The sequence below is a fragment of the Homalodisca vitripennis genome, chromosome 6, assembly GCF_021130785.1.
Source record: "Homalodisca vitripennis isolate AUS2020 chromosome 6, UT_GWSS_2.1, whole genome shotgun sequence".
Classification (NCBI taxonomy): domain Eukaryota; kingdom Metazoa; phylum Arthropoda; class Insecta; order Hemiptera; family Cicadellidae; genus Homalodisca; species Homalodisca vitripennis.
This window is the reverse complement of record NC_060212.1, coordinates 118,137,762-118,165,471: the sequence shown is the minus strand read 5'-3', so window position 1 is coordinate 118,165,471 and position 27,710 is coordinate 118,137,762. Positions and strand designations below refer to the sequence as shown.

Here is a 27,710-nt window from a genome sequence, read left to right as displayed (position 1 = left end):
AGACACTGGTAGAAAAAATAGCAAAGGACAACCTATTTTAAAGCCGTCGGCAGTGCTGGCATACAATGGAGCCAAAAAGGGAGTTGATGTTTCTGACCAGCTGTCGTCGTATTATACCCCTCTCAGAAAAACCATTCGGTGGTACATGAAAGTAGCATTTGAGCTTCTTCTTGGCACATGCGTGGTTAATTCACTTGTAGTATACAACCACGGTAAACCTAAAAAGGACCATATGGACATGTTAGGCTTCCGGTTAGCACTTATAAGTAAAATGATTGCTAGCCCAGTGACCAACAGAATACAAACACCGGCTCTGCGTGCACCAGATGGAGAAGTAAGAAGGCGGCCTTTGTTGACCCACAAACTATCTCAGCGGGAATGTCCTGCCCGGACTTCTCGCAAAAGATGTCTGCCGTGTTATAGTGAACTGCCCGACAGACTTGGAACTAGTGAGGCGAGGAAGAAAGCAAGAAAAGTCACTACATTTTGCAATGATTGTCCTAATTCTCCTTCTATGTGTATCTTATGTTTTAACTCTAAGCACAAGTAAATTGTAAAAACATTACTCACTCTTGCATTGTTTGCCATATAGTTATATATCTTACTATGTTTTTCAAAGTTAATAACGTTTTTTAAATCCATGTTCTGATATTACACATGCTGCATTTTATAATAAACCATTGTCCATATAGGCAACATGAAAAATACTAGTGTTTATATTTTTAAATCCTATAATATCACTGTGTTAGTAAACGTGTTCCTGATATACCTACATGTTCCCACAATCTTCCTGGTGGACGTGGTTAACATTAAACGGCCAATTCTTTGACTGTATAAAATCTACAGCCATATAGAAACGCATTGTTACGTGACTCACCGGTGGGTCACGACGTCCATTTGTAATGACCGTCGTGACCCACCGGTGGGTCACGTCGTCCTTTACGAATGGGCCCGTGACCCACCGGTGGGTCACGTCGTCGTGAACGTGTTAAGTAATTCATACGTGTTAGTGTTGTTCTTTGTTTAACGTAATAACATTGATCCAGAATAAACATTGTTACAAAAATAAATGGTGGCCGTGGCCGGTAGCTAAATTAATAGCGCTCCCTCCATGAAATCTGTTGAGAAACCGGTCAAAATTTTAAAACAAATCTTTACCATATTACATCGTGACGTTTAAAAATAACTCTAGTACTCGATTATGCGGAACAATTCATTTCGGTTATACACTTCGTCATCCCCACCATCTCTTCGTTCATTTCCAACGTTCCCGTTCACAAACCGATACACTGACAGTCAAATCAAAGTCGACACCACTACTCAGGTCAGGTTTCAGTCTGTGGTTTACGTGACGTTTTGCTCGGGTTTCTCTGTGTACCCACCAACGTCATCGACCGAGTTCGTAATATTGCCACAGTGTCATAGTATTGCGTTTTCGAATATGGTCATGGTCAAATTGATGGTTGCATATTTTTAAAACGAGTATACTAATATTTTGATTTAGAGCGAGGAAAATAGGAACATTTTAAAATGGAAATTCAGGATGTTGAGACGTTTGCTGCAAATTTAAGAGAACAAGGTTACTTTTTAATGGTAGATGATGATGGTGAACCAATTTGTAACGAGGATGGAAAACTACTAGTTTGCCAAGAGAAAAGTAAGAGTTAAATTATATAATTTAAACCATAAAAAATAGGAACCATATATTTTAATTTTAGTTCACATAATTGGCTTATTATGAAAGTATTGTTTACCAGCTTGAAGGTTTTGTTAAAATTTTAGTTATTGTACAGTAGGTCCTAATGTGTTGCCATACCTCCTTAGTTCCAAACTTTGGTTTTGTGTTTTTATTAAAACTAAGTAGTTTACAGTAATGGCTTCCCTGATCTTCAGTTTTATACATGTACATTAACCTTTAAAACAAGGTGGAAATATGAGAGCTGACAATATCAACAACAAATAGTTTTTTAAATTTACATGAAAATCATGCAATCGTAGCAATTTTTTTTTTGAATTTGTAAAATACAAAAAACCGGACTATGCAGTTTATATAGCCTATGTATGTTATGTAGGCCTATTTATGTATAGTTGGTTCACTTTAATTTAAACACTACCTATAAAAGTTATTTCAGACCACCTGTCCACTATTTAAATAAGGAGAATGGTATGAGCCTGAACCATCATTTGAATTAATTTTAACCATTTAAATGTAGGCCTACATGATGATCTTGAAACTGAGGTAATTCACTGAAATCTTCAAGTTCAAATATAGGCCTAAACATAAATAAAATAATACATAATCTAATGCATTTCAACCCTGGAAATGGTGGTAAGTTTTTCCACAGTTGGCAGACCATTCATGATTGTTTTGTACCTATAAGTTAAAGTTTAAAAATTGTGTAAAAAATAAATTTATACTATAAACCTACATTTGTAACACATTAAGCTTATTGTTTTCAGAGAACTGTGGAAGTATCATATTATAAAAACATTAATCATAATGAAACAGAAATTATTTTAATTTTTGATTGATAATAGCAATTGAATAAGGAGTGTAGGCTGCTTATTGAGTCTACCCTATGTGTAAGATAATTTTCAAAATTTTACAATAATTATACTTCTTACACTAAATGCTTCAAAAATATAGAGAATGATATACACTTCAAAATAATAAATTATTCTATAAATCCAATTATTCTAAAGTGGATCAGGAGAAAAGACAATTTTTCAATTAGTACCACATCTCAGACGTGCTTGATAGCCTATGTTATGTTTAAAAAGAATATTCCTATAACACCCCTATTATTCAGCAGGAAATTGTGTGCGAAACTCCAAGTAACAGCTAGTTTAATAAAGTAAAAAAATGTAACTGATATTACTTTGTGGTTTATATTGCTTTGTTTATTCTAAAGAAGTGGAGAAATTGTACTAGTACTAATAACTACAATTTTTTTTTTCAGATGAAGAAAGTATATTGCCCGTGCCAGACTGTGAAGTTATAAGAAAACTGTATGGTATACCATTAGAAGAACAACCTGTGGATGTTAAAGTTGAAGTTATTAAAGAAGATAAATTTACTGTGGATTATAACGTGGAAGAAATTGTCATCGACAACTCAGGTACATACACCACACCGCATACATTTTTATATAAGAAATTCAAGAAACTTCTTAACACTTTGAGAACCAGATGGTAATCTACTTAAGTTACAAGTAGCAATGTAATTTGCTAAGTTCTTTTTCAATATAGTAATTTACAAGCAATTTTTGTTAACGGGATTTTATCATACTGGTCTTGTTGGTGAGGTAGCGTAGCGATGACCTTTATGGAAGCTGCGGACAGCCGGCTTGTGATGAGGAGTTCCAGTTGTTAAAACATAACAGCTGCATTCCAGGTCAGCAGACGCCACTAAGATTAGTGCCAGCATTCTCCAGCTGCTGGACAAGTCCAGACGTGTCGTGACTCTTCACTACTCTGAGTGCAGTTACCATATTTTTCATTTTTGCTTGACACGTAAATTTCTGCTTCAAGAACTTTCATACTTGTTGAAATTTCCAGGTTGCAATATATTACTTGCCTACTCTGTCGAACAGCAGATCGTACTGCACAGAGCAGTCAGCTATGGTAATCTGTTTTTTCGAATGTGAACTAAATATATGTTCATTACCGACACTTCATTAGTAAACTCCAGCAAACGACAATCAGCATCGATTAAGTGATTTAAAACACGCTTATGCAATTCTTTAAGCTGTTCTAGTTCTAATTTGAGTTTACAGTTCTAATTCTAGTTCTAGTGCTGTCAAAGTTGTCAGAGTAGATATCACTGAATTTCTGGATTTGTGGGAATTTGAGGCGATGGGGAGAGCTGAGACGTACTGATCAGAAGATATAGAAAATGATCTGAAGAGATAGTACTGCCTGCGCAGGGGAAAAGTGAGAAGTAGAAGATAGAGTTACAGGAACAGAGGACACTGTTGACGCATATCCTTGATAAAACGGTTACCATCGTAGATGGGGATGAATCGCATAACTGCGGAGATGGCAGCATCCTAATTATCATAAGATGGGAACCAGTATGTTTATGTTCACTTAGATTACAGAGGTTCTTTCCTATTTTTTTTTTCTTTTTTTTTGTGGCTCCGCAGTTTCTGGCTAAACATCCAAATCACCAGTAATTAGGTAATATCTTTCTTGGGATTTGTTATTTTCATATAGAATATGTGGTTTTAGATTTTTTGTGATCTCCACTTTGCTCACTCAGCTTATCACTTGGTCTGGAAAAATTGGGTTTCTTTTGTCTGTCAGCATTATGTTTCAGTAACAAATTGACCTATAGACTTGAAATTTTGCATGAAACTTATTTCTATATAGGCAACACTGAGTTTGATGTTGGTGCATGAAACCTAAAGTAATGAACAAATGTGAATGAATCACGTGGTAAGATATCTCGAGAGACATTAATCTGTAAACATTAGCTTTTTCATGAAACTTAATTTCTACATAGATAAGAATGAGTTCCATGATAGTGCATGCATGTCCAACGAATTTGGCTGAGCATCATTGAAGCCTGTGACAGAGTAGGCTGACACAATATCTCTTTTGTATGTCGGGGATTTAACATATTTATCTTATATGATTGCCTGTCTGTTTATCTCTCCGCAGGACATTTAGAGAATTTAATTTAGCATGTAACTCATGCAAAGCCTGCTCAGCAATACGTGGTTTACAATCCCTAGCCCTCTTAAGTGGGGTGTTGGCCTAATGCAGGGCCAAGAGGATAGGTAATAAGTTGTATTCAGAGATGGGGTTTACCAGGGAGTAAAGAGTAGTCTATAGTGTCTACTTTTCTGGATTCAACCTAAGTTTTGAATCTGAGACAACCAAAAATTAGGAGTTCTTTTGTAGAAAAAGAAAATTTCCTGATTTGATTCTGGTGTTGTGCTTAAGAAAATGTCATGCACTGGTGAAATCAAAGTTTCACCATTTCAAATTTTGTTGGAATAAAAGATTTTTTTTAATACCTGATTTTCAGACTTTTCTCGATGGTTACTTGGCAAAAGCCACCTGAGTGCCAAATTTCATGTCCCTTCTAGAAGTAGGTTAGAATTTGTATACTGAGTTACACATGCTGCTGTATGTAGATTTATACAGGGTGTCCAGCAACCATTTGAACAAACTTTGCCACATTGTTCAGCAGGCCAAAACTAACAAATAATGCAATATAACAGGTGCCCTATTTCGCTTCGTTTAGCGTCTGTCTGTATGTATGTTTTTTGGGAAAAAAAATTACTACTCAAAAACCACTTAAGATACAGAATTCAAACTTAACATTTATGTTAACCTAGTGTTGGTCCTTTTCAGTGAAAAAAATAAAACAAATATCTCATTGCATTTCAAAATGGCGGCCGTTCAAAATTTTCAAATTGTATTAGCTTTGAAACGGCTACTTTGACAACAAATTCACCAGGATAACTTTTTTTAGCGGATTTTATTACCAATTCAACAATTTTTGTTTAAAAAAGATTGAATAACAAATAACTGAGTTACAGCACCAAACGTAAAAACAGGTTAAATCCATGCATTGCAAGTACATACAACAATGTAGTGGATTTTTACGAATAAACTTTTTAAGGTTCTTTATTAAAATAGTGAACAATATTATAACCTGAAATTTAATATTTATTTTTTAAATTTGTTTTAAGGTAAATTTAAAAAAAAGTTCTTAACCAATTGTGAATCCTGGTTTTTAAATCTTAAAAAAATGTTAATAGGGCTACGTTATGGTTGGGTATAGGGTTTTCTTGCATGGCAATTGTGTGAAACAGCGTAATTAATTCAATGTGTTTGAAAAATTTTATTGAACATAATATTTTTTATTAATAAATCAATGATTACATTACTGTAAAACTTTCTTAATCGTTGCTCAAAGTGGCGTCCTTGTAACTCGTTGCAGATTCTGAAGCGTCGTAAGCACGATTCTCTCACCCCTTCAAAAGGATTACTGTCTTGAATAACTGCAGCAGCCTCAACAACTCTAGCTACTAGATCCATTTCATTCTGTATGGGAGTGGTATACACTAATTGCTTCATGTGTCCTCACAAGTAAAAATCAATGGGTGTGAGGTCAGGTGACCGTGGAGGCCAAGGGACGGGACCTCCACGTCCAATCCAACGATCTCCATACACTTCATTCAAATGTTGTCTAGCAATCAGGGAAAAGTGGGCCGGTGCTCCATCGTGTTGGAACCACATTCTTTGTCTAGTTTCAATAGGAACATGTTCCAACAGCTCAGGTAAGATTTCCCTCAAAAAAACTTCATAAGTAGGTCCGTTCAGTCTGTTTGGTATAATGTGTGGCCCAATTAAATATCCGTCTACTATTCCAGCCCAGATATTGACAGAAAATTTGTGCTGAGACTTACGTTGCACAATTTCATGAGTGTTCTCTTCAGCCCATAAATGGCTGTTTCGGCTATTAAATATGCCATCTCGAGTAAATGATGCTTGGTCAGTAAAGAGAACATACCTTAAAAAATCGGGTTCATCAACTAATTTGTGAAGGAACCAACGAGAGCAGTCTACCCTGAGAGGAAAATCTGCAGGTTCTAAGGGTTGTACTTTCTGATGTCTGTAAGGGCACAAACGTTCTTCATTTAACACTTTCCACACAGAAATTTTGCATACATCCAAATTATGAGCAATAGCGCGAACGCGGAAACAAAAATTGTTGAATTGGTGATAAAATATGCTAAAAAAGGTTATCCTGGTGAATTTGTTGTCAAAGTAGCCGTTTCAAAGCTAATACAATTTGAAAATTTTGAACGGCCGCCATTTTGAAATGCAATGAGATATTTGTTTGATTTTTTTCACTGAAAAGGACCAACACTAGGTTAACATAACTGTTAAGTTTGAATTCTGTATCTTAAGTGGTTTTTGAGTAGTAATTTTTTCCCCAAAAAACACATACAGACAGACAGACACTAAACGAAGTGAAATAGGGCACCTGTTATATTGCATTATTTGTTAGTTTTGGCCTGCTGAGCAATGTGGCAAAGTTTGTTCGAATGGTTGCTGGATACCCTGTATATAAATAAATAATGTAAATGATAGTTTATATAACATCTATATAAAAACCTAATAAAATAAATAATTTAAAGTTGAGTTAGCAGATTAACAACTTATACGTTTTAAATTACTAACAAAAAAAATGAAATAATTATCAATAAAGTGAAATAAGTAAGGTATTTTAAATCAATAACAAGTTTAAACATTCATTAAAACAAAAATAAAGAGCATAGAGATATTTACAAATGTGGCTCAATTACATGTGAACACAAAAATAAAAGTGTGCAGATTGATCAATGTTACTTTACATTCACAGACCTGTACTTTATTACTGAGTTACACGGATTGATGGTGGATGAATTTGTAGGCACTAGTGCTAAGAGCATAGACAAACGTACCTTGTTCTTTCTTTTTCTAATAATAGCTCAGTATTGAAGTAAAGTCTGGTGTTGAACTCACAGTTATGGTCCAAGACTCAATCAATGCCCACCACTAAAATACAGTTTGTTTATCAATGCGTTTGGTCGCTTATAACATTTTCCCTCCCCCTCCCCCCTATAATATTTTTGTCAGTCATACTGGTCACGAGAGTTACCTTGGTGACAGCGTGACTCGTGAAGTGAACGCTCCACTTCTGCCGCTAGCCACACATACCCTAGCACGGTTTTCTTGGAAATCCGCCCCTTCACCACCAGGCTAGCGGTATGGAATCAGTTGACGACATCACAGTCTCTGATATATTGTTATCAGACATCTATCAAAGATATGTCCTCAAAAAATTGTATTAACAGCATATTGAGGAATGATTTTCCCATACCTATCATGTGGTATAGAGGAATGGGGTAAATGTGCAGCAAGTGAATTAAAAAGTTTGATTTACAAAAAAAGACATCTTAGATTCTGTTTTCAATTATAAATGTATGCTCACAACAGGCAGAGATGTGCATTCACATAATACTAGATTTAATGGACATTTTAGGCCACATCATCATAGATCGGGACCTATATGAAAATCTTCCCTTTTTATTCTAGAGTATGTCTTTAATGTTTTGCCAGAAAACATTAAGAATGAACAAAATTCTAGATTGTATAAATCTAAGTAAAAATATCACTTTTAACAAAAATTTTCAAGAACTTCAATTTAACTTTTAATTTTTATCAATCCATACATTTTTTTAAATTTAAGCAATAAATCTGCAAGATTTTATTAAGAGGCCTACCCTTGTTATTCGGTTGTTTTATCGAACAATTCAATGTATTATCCAACTTCGATATGTAAAAATCGTACACAATAAAAGTTATAATAAATTACTGTAGCAAGAAGAATCTCATACATTACAATCTTAAAAACATAAATTTAATACTAACATTACAAAACAACAAAACCAACTATGGCCTACACTTAGACATCGTAGAAACCTTACAATATTTATAACTTTCCCAGCTTGATATCAATGAGTAACCGCTTTTGTGAAATGAGGAAAGAATTCTCCCCATGGGTTACCAGAAGCCAAACCCACATGTTGAAGCCACTTAAACAAATCTCGTCACTTGTAGAAATTTCTCATATTTATATTCCTCATGTTCATCACCATTTTCAGTCTCAAAATATTAGTTACTTCTTGCTGCTTATTGTTTACATTAAAATCACTATAACTAATAAGTTAAAATCATATGCTAAGTTAAATAAATTGTAATATCGAATTATTCCTTCAGATAAATTCAACCTAATAATGAGTGTAGGCCACTTATTAAAATCACCTTATTAATCTATTAAGAATTAATTAAGACTTCTGTAAGCTGTATTGCTACAAGAAACTAAACTTTATTTTGTAATAATATATTATTAACAGGCTGCAATAGTCAAGGCTGCAACAGAAGTGGATAACAGAAAATAATCACAGTAGTCAATTAAATGTCTGCTTTTACTGTACGTGCATCCAATTGTAGAAAAACATTCAAAATCCCAAGTGTTTATATTACCAGTGTCATCACAATCTGCTACAGTGACCTTTCGTATCAAATGCATTATGTACCAAAGGCTTCACAGACCGTGCTAGTCAAACGAGGAGCAGGGTGTAACCTGTGGCACAGTGTCTTATATTAACAGTGTCATCATAATCTGCTACAGTGACCTTTCGTATCAAATGCATTATGTACCAAAGGCTTCACAGACCGTGCTAGTCAAACGAGGAGCAGGGTGTAACCTGTGGCATTAAATTATATTTAGTACAGATTTCAAAAGTCTTGGTTTGTTTAAATAGTGGCATTAGTGTTCCAAATATTTAGCTTCCATTTCCCCCAGAATTGTGGAAATTACTTATAGATGTTATATTCTATAAAAAAAACAAGCACAGGTAATTCACTCTCAAAATAATTATAAATTTATATTGGAAATATGTAATAAGAGTAGGTGTAGCTGTCATTCATGTTATACCAGACACATGTTGAAATAGTGAATTGCATCACAAAGACAAAAGTTGTTTATATCGGTGATTGATAGCAGAGAGATAAGAAATAGTCAAGGCTGCAACAGAAGTGGATAACAGAAAATAATCACAGTTTGTAGTCAATTAAATGTCTGCTTTTACCGTACGTGCATGCAATTGTAGAAAAACTGAAACCTTTCACATTATCAATTTCAAACTTTGCAACAAAAATTGTATAAAGACCATTATACAGCTGTTTTTTTACAATTATCATTTACCAATAACTAACTAACTGATTTCCAGTGTACAAAAAAGAAAAGTGACTACAGGCTGGTAAATAAACTATTCACATTTTAGATTATTCCTTTGTAGAAAATAAAATGTGTAGTCTCTGTTTGAATTAATTACTAATTATTCTATACATTTTTCACCCATTTTACAAATTTTAAATCTCCAAAAAGTCATTTTTTTTTACCTTGAGACACATGTACAAAAATCACAAGTTAGTTACAACACACTTAATTAATTCCTGTAATTAACTGTATTTCATAGTGTTACCATCCTTAGGAAACTTTTTAAGACACCTTTTCACAGGGCAGTATACTCGAGTTGGAAGATAAATTCAGCTGTTAAGTAAAAGAACTTTTGGTAATTACTTGTAAATAGGACTTTGTGGAATTTCACATCATACCTTAGGAGGCTTTGTGGCACACCTTAGGAGGTTTTGAGGCAGCACACTAATGTGAATTGCTGGTGTAAAAGAAAAACGATTTAGAAAGATCTGGCACTAACTTAAAAATTGTAGCTTTTTACTTGTCTTTCCTTCTTATCCATATATGAGTTTCCAGCACAGTTCTTGTCAGTTATATGCTCCGGGGATACCTACATAGATATTTCTGTATAAGCCGTACTGACAAAAGTTCTTAAGTTATAGTCTGCTGGCAAAATGTGACGGAGAGAGGTGTAAAATCAATACCAATTCAAACATGTTTCTGTTGGAAAATTCCCCATTTTATCTTTCATGGTTAGCTTATAATTCTATCTGACATCTTGTGAGTTTTGTTCCAATTGGAATGAAGTCTAGAGTGCTTGTGTATGAGCCTTAGACCTGTTTTACTTTTGGATTTAATTTTTATCTTATAGTTGTTCAGTATTTACAATTAGGGTTTTTTAGAGTAAATAAACTGGTAACCATTGAATTTAACGATCACCACTCCTATTTCAAACATTATATTTAAAGAATTTATTCTATTGACAATTTCAAGACTTTATGTATTTACCAGAAATTTATTTTCTACTGTTTTTCTTGTTCCCTAGATATGGTAAGATTAAACCTTTCAATGTTTTAATTGTCATTCGTGAACTCTTAACCATTTGATTATACCTATAACATTAGGTATATTTAAAGCAATATGTAGGTCTATTTTAATATGTCTTAACTGTTTTCAGGTAAAAGCAACAACAGATGCAACTTTGTGTGGTTGGGCCAGAGATCTAAAGACTGTCAAGAAGCGACAAAAGCACTCATCGAACTCTATGGTAGTGAAGAAAATCAGTTGTTAATGAATGATAAACATACAATCAAACAAAAGATTTGGGAAAAAATTGCAATTGATATAGAGAGCAGAGGTTATAAAATAGCTAATAATAGAAGAGACGCAGGTCTAAGAACTTTCCAGAAGTGGAGAAACATGGAGCGGACATATTGGAAGTATCTCAAAAACCCATGTATTTTTGGAGAGGATAAAAGACGAAAAAAACCATCCTTTTTTGATGGTGTACATTCTGTTATTTCGAAAAGGAATTGTTACAGAAAGGAAGAACCACCTAGTAAGTATATTTTGTAAATTATTGTGATACCTTTCATATTTTACTTTCTTCTATGATTTTGGATAAGGGCGATTTTTTTGTTTCACATGTATTAAAAAAATAAACAGATTAAATTAGTAATGTATACCGAATTATGCACAGAAAATGTTGTTATCTTTTTAATTTATAGTCATACTGAGTTGCAAGTATGTAATGGTTTTTACCAAACTTTTTTGTGGTGGAAAATAGACCTGAGATGCTATAGTACTTGAAACTAGACTGTCAATTAAAAGAAGTTTTACATAAGTGTTAACTAAAGTCGAAATAATTATTTTAAATCCTAATGCAAAGTTAAATTGTATTTCAGGACTCGCTGTATTCCTCTAATGACCATTGTATTGTCATTGGTAACTCATCACATATTTTTCACCTCAGCAGTTTTTGTTCTTGTTACTGTTTGATTAATCTGCAATAAGACCCCGCTGTTAGGTTAAACGATTTTAATATTGTTAAGCGCTGAAGAAGATTATGAATATGATCAGCATACATTTGTAGAATGATTTTTAAATTTTGTTCTCGCCTAAATTGAATTTATTTTCAGTTGGAAAAATAAATGATAAACAAAATAATTTTTAACTCTTAAACTCAAATACCGGTGTTATAACTAACATCAATGTTTTCTGGTTCACACTGTGTCGAAAAATTGCTTACACAATTATCTTCTTCTGGCCTCACTGTGGCTATCCACCTCAGTCAATTGAAACTGATAACAGATGGAACTAATAATTTTCTTATCATAATATTTATGATCATTCAGACATATTCTGTGTGCTTTATGAAACTCTGAATGATCATGAAATATCATCGCTTGGTATTTTATTTATAGTGCACTATAATTTAAAAGTAATTATCCCTATGAAAAGTGTGTAGACACACTGTTTCCAGGCATGTCATTTCATGTTTTGGTAATATCACATGGTCTGCCCAGTCTCCAGATCCAACCAAAAACAGAGGCCTTAGTTGAGCTGTTTCTGTTTTTATGTTGTATAGTTGTCCCATGTGATGCTGCTCAGATTTTGAATTGGTTGTGGCATATGCTCCGGTTCAGTTAAAAGTGTAGTGTCTCACGTTGGTTACAGGATGTGTCGTGGGCCGGTTACTATACTGTGGGTCGAAGTCACACCGTAGGTCAAAGGTATTAGGGTTGGTGTCTTTGTTCATGATCTAAATTATTGTAATCTCTGGTCCAAGTAGACTAAATCCTTGTGTAAATAAAAAACTCACTGTATTGAATTTTGAGGATAAAGGTGATTGATTTCACAGTACTTTCTGGATTGTCACTGATTTACTAACAATTTTAATTGTATCAAAATGGCATTTTAACCTGTTGATTAATAGCGCAGCGCGCCAAGGTATAGGTTAGTAACGACGCAACTGTTGCGGTTTGAACAGTTTTACTGGTTAGTTTCACCGCAATACTTGCGACTCGTAAGGATATTGTTTTCTAGACATCTAGCAGCTGTGGTAAGTACTATGGAACATCACTGGCCCAAATAGTTCTCGGAGTATCCGCTAGATCGTAGGAGCGTTCAGTTTTGTTTCGTTCTGTAACAAAGCCCTGCAAGTGGCTTCGCGGGAACCAGTAGTTTACCTCTTGCCATGACATTGAAACCCATATTAGAGGTTATGTTTTTGTTTTTCTCATGTGATTAGTCTTATTTATTACAAACCTAATTAGTTTTGTTGCCAATGGCTGGCCGTAGCCATCTAAATGTTGATGAAATACGCAAGTTCTTTTTGGATTCGGGTAGTGAAGACTAAGAATTGGATAGTGATTTATTTTATTTATAGTGATGAATAAAAAAAAAATTTTTATTTGAATAACCAAAATAAAATACTCAAAAATCCAAAAAATTAAAAAGGTTAAAAACTCACTTTTTGAGCCATGCGCACTAAAAGAAATTCACTAATCAACGGGTTAATGTATGTCTTTTGTCTTTACACTGAAATTTTTCAATTCATCACAGAATTGTCCAAATTGACTCATTTATTTAAAAGGTTTTAAATTTTGCGAGTCTGTTAATGTTTCCTGGCTATAACTTATATTAACACTTACTAATTTCCTCGGCAGATGGGATAGATATTAAGTAAAGAAACTCACTTTGTTATATAGATTTATTTGCACACCATTTATAAATTAATTTCACTGATTTTGCTTTGTTTTTATATACATTTATTTAATAAACACTATATCCCATTGCACTGTAGTAAATTTTACTATAACAAACAATTTGTCTTTATCACTGTCAGGAGCATCTCTACTATGTTCGCTTCACTTGAGATTTTTTGCAAGAGGAAAGAATACCAGATTGCTGCGTAGTATCTAGGACAATGCCCCTCTCCACTCTCGTTCAAATCAGCATCTTCACGCTTTAATTTAATCTAATTAATAAATTAGTTAATAAATACGGACCTCTATTACGTCCACTATAATTTATCAATTTGAACTTTTTCTATTTACCCTAATTATTCATCTATAAACTTTTATTTAAATTTTCACAACATGTGCTTTCTGAGGTAAGCACATGTTGTGAAAACATCCCTTCAACACTCAATTTGTCTCAACCCCCCCAAACTAGCTTTTTTTGCCTCATTATATTTAGTACTTTTAAATAAAATAAATTTTACTTGTGTTTGATCCAATTTCATTATTTGAATTTGTTTCCATGTAAGGTTAATTTATTTTTCTACTATTAATTAAATAAAGCATAACTCCGACAACACATTTTTTTCAGTTTGCACTTTGCCACTTCACCGCGAATATTTGAATATCATAATTTGATCTGTCACATACTTTAAGGAACCGGACACATTGCAAATACGTAGCCAAGACTGTAACTCGTTCTTTACTTTTTCAAATCCAGTAGCTAAAGTTTTGAAGGTAGCATTCAAAAGTTAAAACCGGTTTTATCGTAGTTAAAAATTTTATATGATGTCAATTCTGCCTTAAACCTGTGCTTCACAACATTTCATTTCATGTTGTGAACTTTTTCCATTGAGTTTGATTTTAAAATGGCTATGGTTTAGCTGACATATAGAGCTGATGGAAAAGAGATATTGAATAGATGTGTGAAAATAGGCTATAAAAGGAAAAAAAATAATATAGAACATTGAATGTGCTTATTTCAAATTCTGTGCTTCTGAATCAGCAGCTGTTAGTATTTCTCTATTAATTTTTTGTTGTCTTATGTCATATTTCATATTCCATCTATCAAACCACCAATCACCTGAAGTTAATGTTTCTTTGCCATCTTTAAACGCCCGGAAACTTCGTGTCATGGCTTGAAGTATTGGCCCACTCACAGGGCTGTCCATCCCTCGCAGCTGTGAAAACTACAAGCACAGAGCTTCAGATATTAGTTCATAGTCACCCTTTTCAGTCTTTTGACACAAACCGCTGCCTCCAGCACTCACACTTTTGTTTATTCATTTTTAAATTTTATGACATTTGTGTCTTTAGTGTCCAACAGTTCTTACCCCAATTCCTAAATCTTTAGCAGCCTTTTCAATTAACTCACCATTGTCCATCCGATTTAAAACATTATAATTTGTTTCAAAAGAAACTACTCTCTTCAGTTTTCCACCCAACACAGAATTCAGTAAAGCACAACCTCAACACTGCTTTAACACAATAAAATGATCACGTGTAGCGGCAGTGCAGAGACACCTTTATGTAGTTCGGTTGTGGGTGTTTATTTTAATTTGCGTAACGTTATTACAGCCATGTGATGAAGTTAAAATTGTATTAGATTGATTAAGTGTCCCTTGTTGTTGTATTTTAAAGTACTTCAAATATTAGGTTACAGTGTACTGCCCAAGGCTGGTGATGCCATATGATAAAGTTCTAAATGTGAGGTTGATTCTATTTTAGTAGTAATCAAATAAGTGTCCAATTTATTTTCATATGAGAGTATTGAATTATATTATACGTGATTCCAGTTAAAAGTGAGATAATTTTAACCCGAGCACATAACCTCACATTGCATGATACAGATGAGTTTGGTCACTATCATGTGTTGAAAAACAATGTCATTGAGTTTTGTTAATAATTTCTCTAGTGACTGACTGATACATTTTTTTATAACTTGCGAGTTGCACAACTTGCCTCCTCCAGATAAGTACAATTTGAACCAAGTCAGGGCAGGGCCACACACACTATAACACTCAAGTTTGCCAGACAAGACTTAGTGTATGATGCTATAAAATGTCTTGCTGAAGTCAAAACTTATTGTGATGTAAACCATTTTGTTGTCAAACGAAGTTAGGACAAAGTTAATGAATTGAGTCCAGTGGTTAATTTCAGTGGGAACGCAAGGGAACGGCGTTCCCTTACCTCCCAAGAGTGCCGGAACGCAAGGGAACGCTTTTAAAACTACGAGTACAAGTTTTAGTTAAAAAAAATTGTAGGTAGGATCAATATTATGCTATGCTTTGTTTGCGAGTGACTCGTAAGCAGATAGTAAGCGCCCGTACAAGCAGTTGTGAGCTGTGCTGTGATGAGTCTTGCACGGAATCAGGCAGGAGGAAGGTGACGGGCGAGTCATCCTAGTTCGCGCATGCGCGGCTGCGCCTCTCAATAACAAAGCAATACCCACCCCACCCCCTTCCTTTCCCCCTCCATTCCTTCACCGCGCCACCGCCCCAGTGATCACAAGTGTGTTGACTAGTTGACTTGACCTTGGTGTGTTTCGCGTTTAAGTTACAAGTTGCATCGCATCCCATCACGCTTAAGTTCGTTTTTGAGGTGCAGGTCGTTGATTGTGTTCGTGTTTATGCTTATTAGTGCTGGTGCAGCTAAATAGTTTCCTAATTGACTATGACTACCAGAAAAATTGTTGATTTCTTTAAACCTAACCCTAAGAAACAAAAAGGTTATGCGAATAATGAGAACTGCAGTTCGGAAGCATTGACTACAACTTCAATTGTTGATCAAGATAAAAAAGAAGACGCAATCGGGATCAATGAGGATAATTGCGATTACCATTCCCCTTCGACTTCCTCGTCGGTCAAAATAGTATCCAGGTTGGTGGGTTTGGGATCTGATGCAGACGAAGCTAAGGTTAGTAATGAAAATAATGATTTTGTTAATAGGGGTGAACAGCCAGTTTGTTGGTCTGAAGAACAAATTGTTGAATTTAAAGCTAAAAATCCATGGTTAATTGTGAACAGAGAACTAGGTTGCAACGTTTGCCGTAGTGTGAGTACTCTAGGTGCAGAGAAAACGAAGGGCCTAAAGATTAGCGAAGAGTGGGTTTTAGGAACTGTTACCGCTTATGGAAACAATAAAAAAGACCAGCAATCCTCTCTTAGGAAAAAGATATTTTTACTCCGTGGGTCTCGAGCTCATTCTTTAGCTGAAAAAATACTCATTGAAGCTAAGAAAGATACAATGAAAAAAGCTGTTGCTTCTATGCATAAAGAGCAGCAGATTGTAACTGAGCGCATTTTCCGCACGGCTTATAAGCAAGCTAAACTAAATAGGCCATTTTTTGAGTTTGAAACTGAAATTGATCTTCAAATAATGAATGGCTTAGATATGGGGCGAATCCTACATTCAAATGTTGCTTGCTCCAATATAATTCATCATATTTCTGATGAAATGAAATCAGACTTGATAAATGGCCTAATCAAGTCAGACTCTAAATTTTCCCTGCTTTTGGATGAAGCCACTTCAGTTTCAAACAAAAATGCTTTGGTGGTTTATATCAGAACTGTTCTAAAGGGAATGCAAAACCCTATGACAGTGTTCTTAACACTTTTTGAGCTAAATAGCACAACATCAGCTGGTATATTACAAGAACTTTTAAATCAGTTACAAGCATTAGGTCTAAGCTTTGAATTCATGAAAGACCATATGATTGCTCTAACTTGTGATGGTGCTTCAGTGCTACTAGGCAAGAAATCTGGCCTTGCTATACAGCTTACTGAAACGTTCCCCAACTTGTTCATTTGGCATTGTTTGAACCATCGTTTAGAGCTTGCCGTGCACGATTCCATAGAAGAAGTAGCTGGAATCAATCATTTTAAGATATTCATGGATAAAATTAGAAACATGTTTAGTTGTTCACCGAAAAACAGCAGGGAGTTGGCAGAAGTTGCTAAAGGACTAGAGGAGCAAATGTTGAAAATCGGCCGTGTTTTAGATACTCGTTGGGTAGCCTCCAGCTTAATGGCGGTGAAAGCAGTTTGGACAGATTTTAAAGCTTTGTACAATCATTTCATTGAAGCATCTGAAGACAAACAAAGGGACTCGAAGCAACGTTCAACTTACAAAGGGCTTTGTAGTACATTATCTTCTACAACTTTTGTACACAACCTGGCATTGATGTTCGATGCTCTAGAAGAGTTATATCGGATTTGTCCTTACAGCTTCAAAAATCAAGCCTCAACCTTATCCAAGCCCACAGTGATGTAACACTGTTAATCAAAGTGTTTGAAAACCGAGTTGAAAACATGGGTAGACGTTCAGTGGAAGCTAAAATTGCTATTGACGATTTGATGTTTCAAGATGTTAAACTTTGTGTAAGATCCAAGATACCCAGTATTCCAGAAAAACAGTTCTATCGGAGCCTCGCTAACAACTTGACTTCAAGGTTGCTATCATCATCTTCAAATGCGGCTGAACACTACACCAAAATCATGAATTACATCAAAGTGATCCACCCCATGTATTGGCCAAAAGACTTATCCATCACCTACGGAGAATGTGAGATCCAGCGAATCTGCGATAGATTTAAGATTAGCAGCTCTCAGGATATAATTAGAGACTTCAGACACTTCAAGCAGGGACTGAAGCCTATGTTAAGTGGAGAGAAACCTACTATTCTAGAGCAACCGCCGTCGTTTAAGAAACTGATTTCCATCATAAATAGTATTGCAGTGTCTAGTGCTGAATGTGAACGTGGGTTTTCTGCAATGAATCTAATTATGTCTCCTCTTAGATCTTCACTCTACATTAGCACTGTTTGCGATTTATTGCGGATCAGGCTCCTAGGACCTCCTGTGGCTAGATACAATCCCGAGCGACACGTCAAAACCTGGCTGGCGAAGGGACACCATTCTGCACTTGACACCAAGTCAAAACAACGAGGGCAGAAAACTTACCATGAAGACAGCATTGCATTGTGGGAACTTTTTTCCTAAATCTGTTTTTTAAATATCTTTTAGAATTTCAGAACATTAAGTTTTCATTAAAATAACTAGCCTATGCCTAACTTATAGTTGTGTTCTGAACTCAAGTTTCTGAGTTCTTTTTTGTACTTACAGTTAGTTTTGTGTATTGTTGTTTTGTTTCTTTTGTAGTTTTCACTTTAAAATATTAACAAACAAGTAAAACTAAGTTTACCAACAGTCTTGGCATTGCCTTACAATATTATACTACAAATCCGTACATATTTGTTATAATAACTAATAAGCAAATAAAATAATCAACCTAACTTTTTAAAACTACACTAAATTTAAAAAAATGAAACCGTGTTACTCCACTCTGTGTGTCATTTATTTTGTGTGTAATTAAACGCTTCCTTTTCCTTTCCAAGAAGTTGGTTTATTTTGAATGTATTAATATTGTTTTGTACCCATAAGGTATGCAATTTTTTTGTAAAATATGCAAACTTGTAAAAAAGCTGTTATATTAACAAACATCCATTTACATATTAATATGTATTATTATTACTACTGTAATGTGTATAAATAAAACTGTGAATAAGGCTCAATTTGTTTTTATTTTACCATTCATTAAAAAATTAATATTGGCGAGCTTCATTGATTCAAACAAAATGGTCAATGAAATCAAACCAAATATTTCTGGGAAATTTAAAGTAGGCAACAAGGTGTTAATGGAGTAGAGTAGAGTAGAGAGTAAACTCAATAATTTAAATTCATGTTTTTATTTTCTTACATCCTAATCAAGCACCTTAAAGAAAATAAACAGCATTAAAATATCACTTGGTATTTTATAAAAATGAATGTATTATTATGTCTGGGTGGCCTAAAAACAAAGGTTTACAGTTATAATTTTCAAAAGTTTTCCTGGGTGAGGGCCCCCCTCCTTCCTGGGGTGTATTCCATACCCACCGGTCTGAGCTTCCCGCTTTAAGAGTTCCCACACCTAAAATTTTAGAAATTAAGCACTGATTGAGTTTAATTAGAATTGATAAAACCGTGGTGCTGAGGGCCAAATAATTATTTCTCTGAAGAAAAGAAACCAACTTTTCACACGTTATTAAATATAAAATTTTAGAAAATACAGACCGAATTGAGATAGGCCTAAAGTTTTCAACTTTTTCCATTGAGTTTGATTTTAAAATGGCTATGGTTTAGCTGACATATAGAGCTGATGGAAAAGAGATATTGAATAGATGTGTGAAAATAGGCTATAAAAGGAAAAAAAATAATATAGAACATTGAATGTGCTTATTTCAAATTCTGTGCTTCTGAATTAACTCATCCTCTGACAGACGTTGTAAATAAATCTCTATCTCAAGGAATTTTCCCAGACAAGCTCAAAATTTCCAAAACATATCCACTACACAAACAAGGAAAGAAACATGAAATGAAAAACTTCAGGTTAATATTTCCTTATTACCTACAGCCTCAAAAGTTATTGAGAAAGTTGTATTAATACAACTTTTTCATCACCTACAACTGAATAATCTTTTACCTGCTGGATAGCATGGCTTTTTACCAGAAAAATCAACATTGACAGCTCTTACAGAACTTGTAGAAAAAATTATTGACTGCATCGAAGCTGGAAACACGGTTAATAGCACATTTTTGGATTTTAGCAAAGCATTTGATTGCCTTGACCACAGTTTAATTTTAACAAAACTTGACAGGCTAGGAATCAAAGACACTGCACTTCAATGGTTTCATAGCTATAGGTTTCAAAACACAGATGATTTTGAGTAAGCACAAGAACAAAGTCTCTGGAACACCCAAGATTGCAACTGTTGAACAAACGAAGCACCTTGGAATGATTCTTGACAAACTTTCATGGGACAGCCACATTGATTCTCTTTACTTAAAACTCAACACCGCTTTGTATGTACTAAGAAGAACCACGGCAGTGAGTACAGAATTGACTACAAAGACAGTCTATCACTCGCTCTTTGAGTCTCATGTTAGATATGGAGTGATTCTATGGGGCAGCTCGTCCTCAAAAAACCTTCAGCGGATCCTACTCATTCAAAAGCGAGCAGTAAGAACATGGCTTCCCTCCAACATCAAGATAGTTGAAGAGAGGTATTTAAAACGCTAAGAATATTGACAGTTGTGGCTATTTATATAATTGAAGTCATTGTACATGCCTCCAAACAAGGACTTACTAGAAATGGTGATCTTCATGGCCTGCAAACAAGACATGCTCAAGACTTCAGCCTGGCAATACACAGGACATCTCTATTTTCCAAAAAACCATCCTATGGAGGAGCGAAACTCTATAATCTACTCCCACCTAAGCTGAAAGAAGACAATCCTGAAATTCTAAAACGAAGACTGAAGACCTGGTTGCTGAGAGAATCAATCTACAGCCTGGAAGAATTTGTGACATGCTGTAGAACATCCCAAGGAGAGACATAACCTTATGTATTACTTAGATTTAATTTTTTTATTTGTTTTATCGATTGTTGACCCTTATTCTGTACTTGATGTTCACGAATAAAGCCTACTGATTGATTGAATGTCATTCAGTCCAGAAGAACTGACGTCCCTCAGCCACGTTATCATTCTCCAGATCTTGGTCACAGAAACCTCGGAGATGTAAATGCTATGTGGGCTGAAGTATATGGATGCTGTTGCTCTGTTAACATCACTCTGAGAATAGTTTTACGGCAGTCTTTGTAGACTGTTCATTGAAGTAATTAAAAATTATTTTATCCCTAGAAACAGTACCATTGATTAAAATTTCTTCTTTTGGGAGTTTGCTTTATTGTAACATTCTCATTAACAATGTACCATATGGTTTTAGATATGTTATCTGAATTCAAAACTCTGTTGTCGTAGAAACTTGTTTCTCTTTTTTTATTAATGCCTTTTATGTGAGTGAGTGAGGGAGACATTTTCTACAAACAAAGGTTTAACAAAGTTATCAAGCGCTATAAACGTTTGGCTCAAATTTCAGACACTGCTACAACTAAAACACAACGAACTGCTTCATCATTTAACCAGGCATTTATATGGAGGATTTAAACTTCGTTATTTACTTTTATATGGGAGCGGGTAATGTAATACTATAACATCTTTGGGAGGAAATAGGCAAAATTTGTGAATGAAATAAAGCAATTAGTTGTTGAAGTTTAATAGTTACAAAACGCTGTGTTTATCATCCCACACATCCTCCGTGAGGGTGTGCAACACTACCAAAAACCTTCCCCACCTCTCCATGGGGGTTGTGTAATTTAGGGATGGCTTTTTGGCTAAGCAAAAATGTATTATTGGTTTTGGAAAATTAAGAAGAATTGGTAGATACAAGAAGAATCTTTATAGAAGAAACTCAATCATTAAGTTTACAAATTAATTATAAAACTAAACTAGTACATTGTTAAGAAGGAACAATGAAATAAAGAGCTTTTAAGATCTTGGATCATGACTTTAAACAGGTTGATGAATTAATATCTAGGAACAATGTTGAATGCTATGAATATGAGCATCTGGAAATTCAGAACTGAAGTAACCTAGCAAACAGAAGTGTGCATGCACAAAATAATATATTAACATTAAAATTAGTGTGATATAAAACTAAATTATAAATTTATACTAAGACTGCTATTAGACTAATCCTTCTTTACGAAGCAGAGACTTGGGGAAAAACAGAAAAGTGGCAGTGACTTTCAAATTAAATCAACATCACATGTATTTCCACAAATTATACAACTAAAATACAGAAGTAAGTATTTTATATTAAAGAGGAAAACAAATTAAGTATTTAAATGACAAATGATAGTATAATAATTATAAATAGTCAACATTAAATAACTTGATGCTTAATAATACAAAAATATCACAAAAGAAATAAATGCATACATTAAAGTTAAGATCGTTAATATTTAAAGAAACTTAAACAGCATTTATCATTAGAATTAATTTGCTACCTAATTTCTGTATAATTAAAAAGAATTGGAAAAAAGAGCTCCAAGGAATAACGTTATGAGGAAAAATTTGGGCCTTTTTTTTTTCTTTCGAGATGGGGGAAAAACCTTACATAGGCACCACCTAGCCCATAGTAGGTGGTAGTGTGAGATTCTTACTCACTAAAAAACCCCCTTTCTCCACTTCACTCTGGGATCACCTTGTTGGTATTGCTTCAAAATGAAGGGACTGTTTCTTCTACTCCTCTGTATCAACCGGGCATCTCATCATACTATATTTCTCTTTTTCCTTGCATTATTTTTCTTATGTAGTTGTTAACCTCCTCCCATTTTTCTTTAGAGTCTAACATTAGAGGCACTAATGTATCCACGGTCAGCACACCATGTATCACTCCCTCTACCTCCCTTTTTTCTGCAGTCCATCTCTGGCAAGCAAAAAGTGTATGCTCCGGTGTGTCAATCTCATTGCAGTAATCACACAACTCATCATCTGCCAAGTGAAACCTCTTTAGGTACGACTTAAAGCAACCGTGTCCGCTCAAAGCTTGCGTGAGGTAGTAGTTGCATTCTCCATGTTCTCTATCGATCCATGCTCTAAGGTCGGGAATTAGGCGTTTGGTCCATTCAGCTTTCCCTGTGTCCTGGCTCCATTCCATTTGCATTTATTCTTCTGTCCTACAACTTCCTTCCCGGTATGTTTCGGTTCTTGCCTTAGCCTGCAGATCTATTGGAAGTGTCCCCGCCAGAACCAAAACTGCTTCCGTAGAAACTGTACGATAGGCGCTGCAGACGCGCAAAGCCATTCTCCTTTGAGCTCTTTTCAGTTCTTCTTTGTATTTCTTGTACTGAAGCGCTCTTTGCCATATAGGTGCTGCGTACAGTAGTACTGAACTCACTACTGAACTAAGCACCTTGCGCTTGCTCGCCCTTGCTCCTCCATCATTTGGCATAATCCTTGATAGTGCTCCAGCCATTTTTTGCGCTTTTTCTGAGACTTCTTTTATGTACTCTGTCATCCTACAATTCCTCTCGAAAGTAACACCCAGATATTTGACCCTGTCTTTAGTTTGCAGCTTTTCACCGTCCATCTCAGTTGTAACATTCCTGATTTTCCTTCCTGCATATATCAGCACGGCTTCCGTCTTTTCCAATGCCAGCACAAGTCCCTTACTTGCTATTGCTCTTGAAATCATAAAAAGGGCATAGTTTGCATTTCCTACTAACTGCTCCTCATCCCTTAACTGCAGCATATCCTACGACTGTTACTTTCTCTGGAAGCCCAATCCTCAGGACACCATCATAGAAAATATTCCACAGATGTGGCCCAAGAACAGACCCTTGTGGCCGCAGGTTACCTCCAAGCAATCAATTTCACCTACGAAGATCTTTCTGTTTGACAAATAGTCTGCGATGATTCTTTGGAGATATCTTGGTAATCTTCTCCTCATCAGTTCTTCTTTGATTCCCTTCCATGAAGCGCTATTGAAAGCGTTCTTTATGTCTAGCAAAATCAACAAGCACAAGTCACGATACTGGTACGTCTTCCGTTTGATATTATCAACACTATTGATAACCTGCTGCAGAGCATCAATTGTGCTTCTACCTTTTCGGAAGCCATATTGGTTATCTCCTAATCCATCTTCACCTATTTCAGATAGCAATCGTCTAGCTATAAGGTGCTCAAAGAGCTTACCAAAAACATCTAACATACATAATGGTCTGTACTTCTTTTTCCCATCTAAACCTCGTTTCTTCTTAATAAGGACTAGTCTCGCAACTTTCCAACTATCTCCTCCTACAACACACGGAGAGCAGCAGACTATCATCTTCCAGCGCACCGCACCACACAATACAGCAGAAAACCATCATATATCGGACGGAAAGTTTTCAACTCACTTCCAACAAATCTGAAAATCCTCAACGGCCAACAACTGAAACGCCATCTGCAAGACTGGCTGATGGAGCGACCATTTTATTCAATGAAGGAATATTTTGAAACAAGATGACTGAAGCAAGACCGAAACTTGAAGGACCTATTTCCTTTGTATATAAACTTGTATCTCTTGACGAATGTACATTTCTTAAAGAAATTGTAATAAAGATTTTTGACTATTGACTATTTGACTATCTGGAAATTTCCCGGCCATAAGTTGACTATTGATTGCCTGGAGTACTTCCTTCGGGTAGCGTTGTGCAATAATCTTAACCAGGTCTGGAGGTATCATGTCTGGTCCAGGAGCTTTCCCTGTCTTAATACCTTTTACAACAGTTTGGAGATCCTCTTCACTAAATGGTATGCATTCATTTCGTTCCTGTTCTCCATATTCTTCGATTTGTAAGTCATTTCCTGGATCTCCCATTGGGAACAACTCTTTGGCAATCTTTATCTGCTCTTCATCACTAGGTTTACTCGTCACAGGTCTAATTTTACCCATTACAATCCGATACCCTAGGCCCCATATGTCTCTATCTACTTCCTCACACACTTCTCTCCATGCCCTGTTCTTAGCTTCAAAAATTGCCTTTTTTAAATTATTCCTCTTCTCTCTATAAGTAACCAGCCATGTCTCTCTATCATGAAGATCAAGATTCAAGCGGTTTCCTTGGGTAACTTGTCGTCTAGCTTTGATGCAATCTTTCCAAAGTCAAAATTTGGACCTACCAGACCTGGTGGGATATTGGGGATAAAACACAATAAAGGTATCAGAGAACTGGTCAAATCTACTGATGTGGCTGAAACTAAGATTAGATATAAATATAAATTAGCTAACCGACCCTAATAATCTGCCAATGACTCACGCAGTTTTTGGAATTGTTTATTATCCAACCCTAGCAATGCAAATATTTAAACGGGCGCACACAGAATACGGTGGTGCCAAACCTGAGCTGTTGGGCAGAACACCAGAGGTCATCTACACCATACTCACTGCCGCTAACATCACTGTGTACACTTAGAACAATATCACTGATTAGAATCGTCACCAGCACAACACATTTCAAGATCAATAACTCTGTTGCAAAGCGCACAACTTGATCCAGCCATGTTTTTTTGCTCAACTATCCAACATTTACAACAAACACGTTATTACAGAAAGGTGTAGGAAAAAGCAAGAGTGTCCTTTTAGTGATACAAAAAGCAGTGTAAATCGAGCTAAGTTGATTCAAGTTTTGTGTGCGGAAAAGAGTTAAATGTACTGTATTGGATATGTATATAAAATGATGTGTAACTATATTAATTCAACATAGTGTATCAAGGCAAATATGAATGTAAAATATAGATTGACCAATCTATGGAATGGACAATGGATGTCTAAAAAATCAATATAAATTATATCTTACATTATTCATGACTTTTATGGAATTAAAATACTATCCTATTCACATACCAAAGAGAAATGTTAATATAACCTGATGATCTCACACTTTGTCCTGTTATTTTACGTACTTACACTGTCTCAAGTCAGTCAGCATCAGGTACTTTCTGATTAAACGGGGCCACCTATTCAAAGCACTCTACACATAACTGTGTGGCTAATGTTGTTAGGCGATTTAGGTTTCTAACCTAACCCAATCGTTAGTATTTATTGTGTAACTGCCCACCATAAGTTACTAAATCCTGTTTATTATCGGTGGTCTCCTTTTAATCAGAAAGTACCCAGTATCATTATAAATTTGTTAGTTATAAACATATCATAAATTAAATTGCATATTAATTGGCTTTTTGTTAACAGGAGGATCTTCAGTTGTAGAACCTAAGATAATAAAAGAAAGAGAGTCCAGCTCAAGTGCTATAGAAACTTTACTTAAATTATTGGATACAGACAAATACCAGACGTTGCTCCATGGGGATGCCAAGAAAATATGGAAAAATCTATGCAGTGATCTCGAACTGAAGGGATTCCTCGTAAAAGGAGATACAGTAGAAGAAAAATGTCATAATATTTCACAAATATGGAAGAAAATGAAAAAAACTTTACTACAATATGAACGTGAAAAACATTTAAGGAAAGATTGTAATAAACCCAAGTATTACGATCTTTTATTTAAAACAGTGTCAAAAGAACTGATGGGGTTAAAATCTTATGAAGAAGATGTCAATGAAAGCAACTTACAAACTGATCACGATTATGAAGGTACATTTCAACAGAAGAAATCAGTGAGTTTTGTTGGCGAGACTGTCTCAACTGATCCTACTGCGAGCTCTCCTCGTGTGGCCAAGGGTCTCTCAAATGACCCTAAACTACCGAAGACCCCTGCACCAACAAGTGTACCAACGTCCTCGACTGAGAAAACCGACCAAATCCTTTTGGAAATAAAAAATCTTCATGAAACCGCACTAGCTGCACAACAGCAAAGCTTTACTAAAATAATATCTGTGTTAGAGGAACAGGCTGGACACTTGAAATCATTAAATACAATGTTTTCACAATATGTTATTAACAATTCAATGAAGTCTAGGTCAAGACATAATCATAAGAGTAAATCTAGGCATTATAATAACTCTACAGATATGATAGTAGAAGATGGGCTTTGATTCACTAGTATTAGTTAGGATAATTAAATATTCATGTGTAATATTTATATTATATTTTTTTGTAAATATCATGTTTTCTGACATTTTTATCTGTATCATACATGACCTCTTAAATAACTAACTAAATATAATAAAAGTTGTATGATTTAAAACCATTGTAAAGAAAGGAGTTCTGTTATGATCTTATACAATGATAAAATCATCATGACAAGCCTTTAGGAGATTTGTTACTAGTCACAAAATAAATATTTGGAGATACATTTATTGTTTCTGCATAGAAACGTATGATTTACACTAGTAAATTAAATTTATTAATGATAAGGCATCTTTCCACAATAGTCTACAGCAACTCAAAATCACATAATGTGCCCATGGCACGTCTTAAACATTATCCCTAAACAACATTATTGTTGGGGTTTTTTTTTAATGGGCTTAGTTCATCCTATCTCTATCCCTGTTCACAACATATTGTAATGACAAATTGATGGATAAACTAATTTTCATCTGTTTTCTGGTTTACATTGTGATGAAAGATTGCTTACACAATAAAAATTCTTTAAATATTTTTGGCCTTGCAATGGAGAGCCATCCTGTCAACAGATGTTATACTGAAATACAGTTAATCAGAAAAGCAGATGATACTTATAACATTGGTCATGTAAACCTAAGATAAGGTAAAACTAATTTATGTGTGCTGGCAAATACAAAACCAAAATGTCAGAAAAA

General features: G+C 35.0%; 1 protein-coding gene across 7 annotated transcripts; it reads left to right on the top strand.

Annotated features, from left to right (window-relative positions):
• Positions 1 to 1,308: 1,308 nt before the first annotated feature.
• Positions 1,309 to 27,710, top strand: LOC124364808. Of its 7 annotated transcripts, XM_046820581.1 has the most exons (5): positions 1,309 to 1,657; positions 2,961 to 3,119; positions 10,944 to 11,324; positions 22,158 to 22,248; positions 26,182 to 27,710. In XM_046820581.1, exons 1-4 carry the CDS (start codon positions 1,531 to 1,533, stop codon positions 22,187 to 22,189), a joined length of 699 nt encoding a protein of 232 aa, XP_046676537.1. In that variant the 5' UTR covers positions 1,309 to 1,530; the 3' UTR covers positions 22,190 to 22,248; positions 26,182 to 27,710. The 7 variants fall into 7 exon arrangements, with proteins under 7 accessions (XP_046676537.1, XP_046676531.1, XP_046676532.1 ...); XM_046820575.1 differs by lacking the exon at positions 22,158 to 22,248 and having other exon boundaries at positions 1,317 to 1,657; XM_046820576.1 differs by lacking the exons at positions 1,309 to 1,657; positions 22,158 to 22,248 and adding an exon at positions 2,055 to 2,329.

Bases quoted from the DNA above. Each gene is read 5' to 3' on its own strand.
- LOC124364808 (XM_046820575.1), top strand. From the start codon at position 1,531: ATGGAAATTCAGGATGTTGAGACGTTTGCTGCAAATTTAAGAGAACAA. The intron at 1,658-2,960 runs GTAAGAGTTAAA...TTTTTTTTTCAG, and splicing joins ACTAGTTTGCCAAGAGAAAA to ATGAAGAAAGTATATTGCCC. The intron at 3,120-10,943 runs GTACATACACCA...AACTGTTTTCAG, and splicing joins AATTGTCATCGACAACTCAG to GTAAAAGCAACAACAGATGC.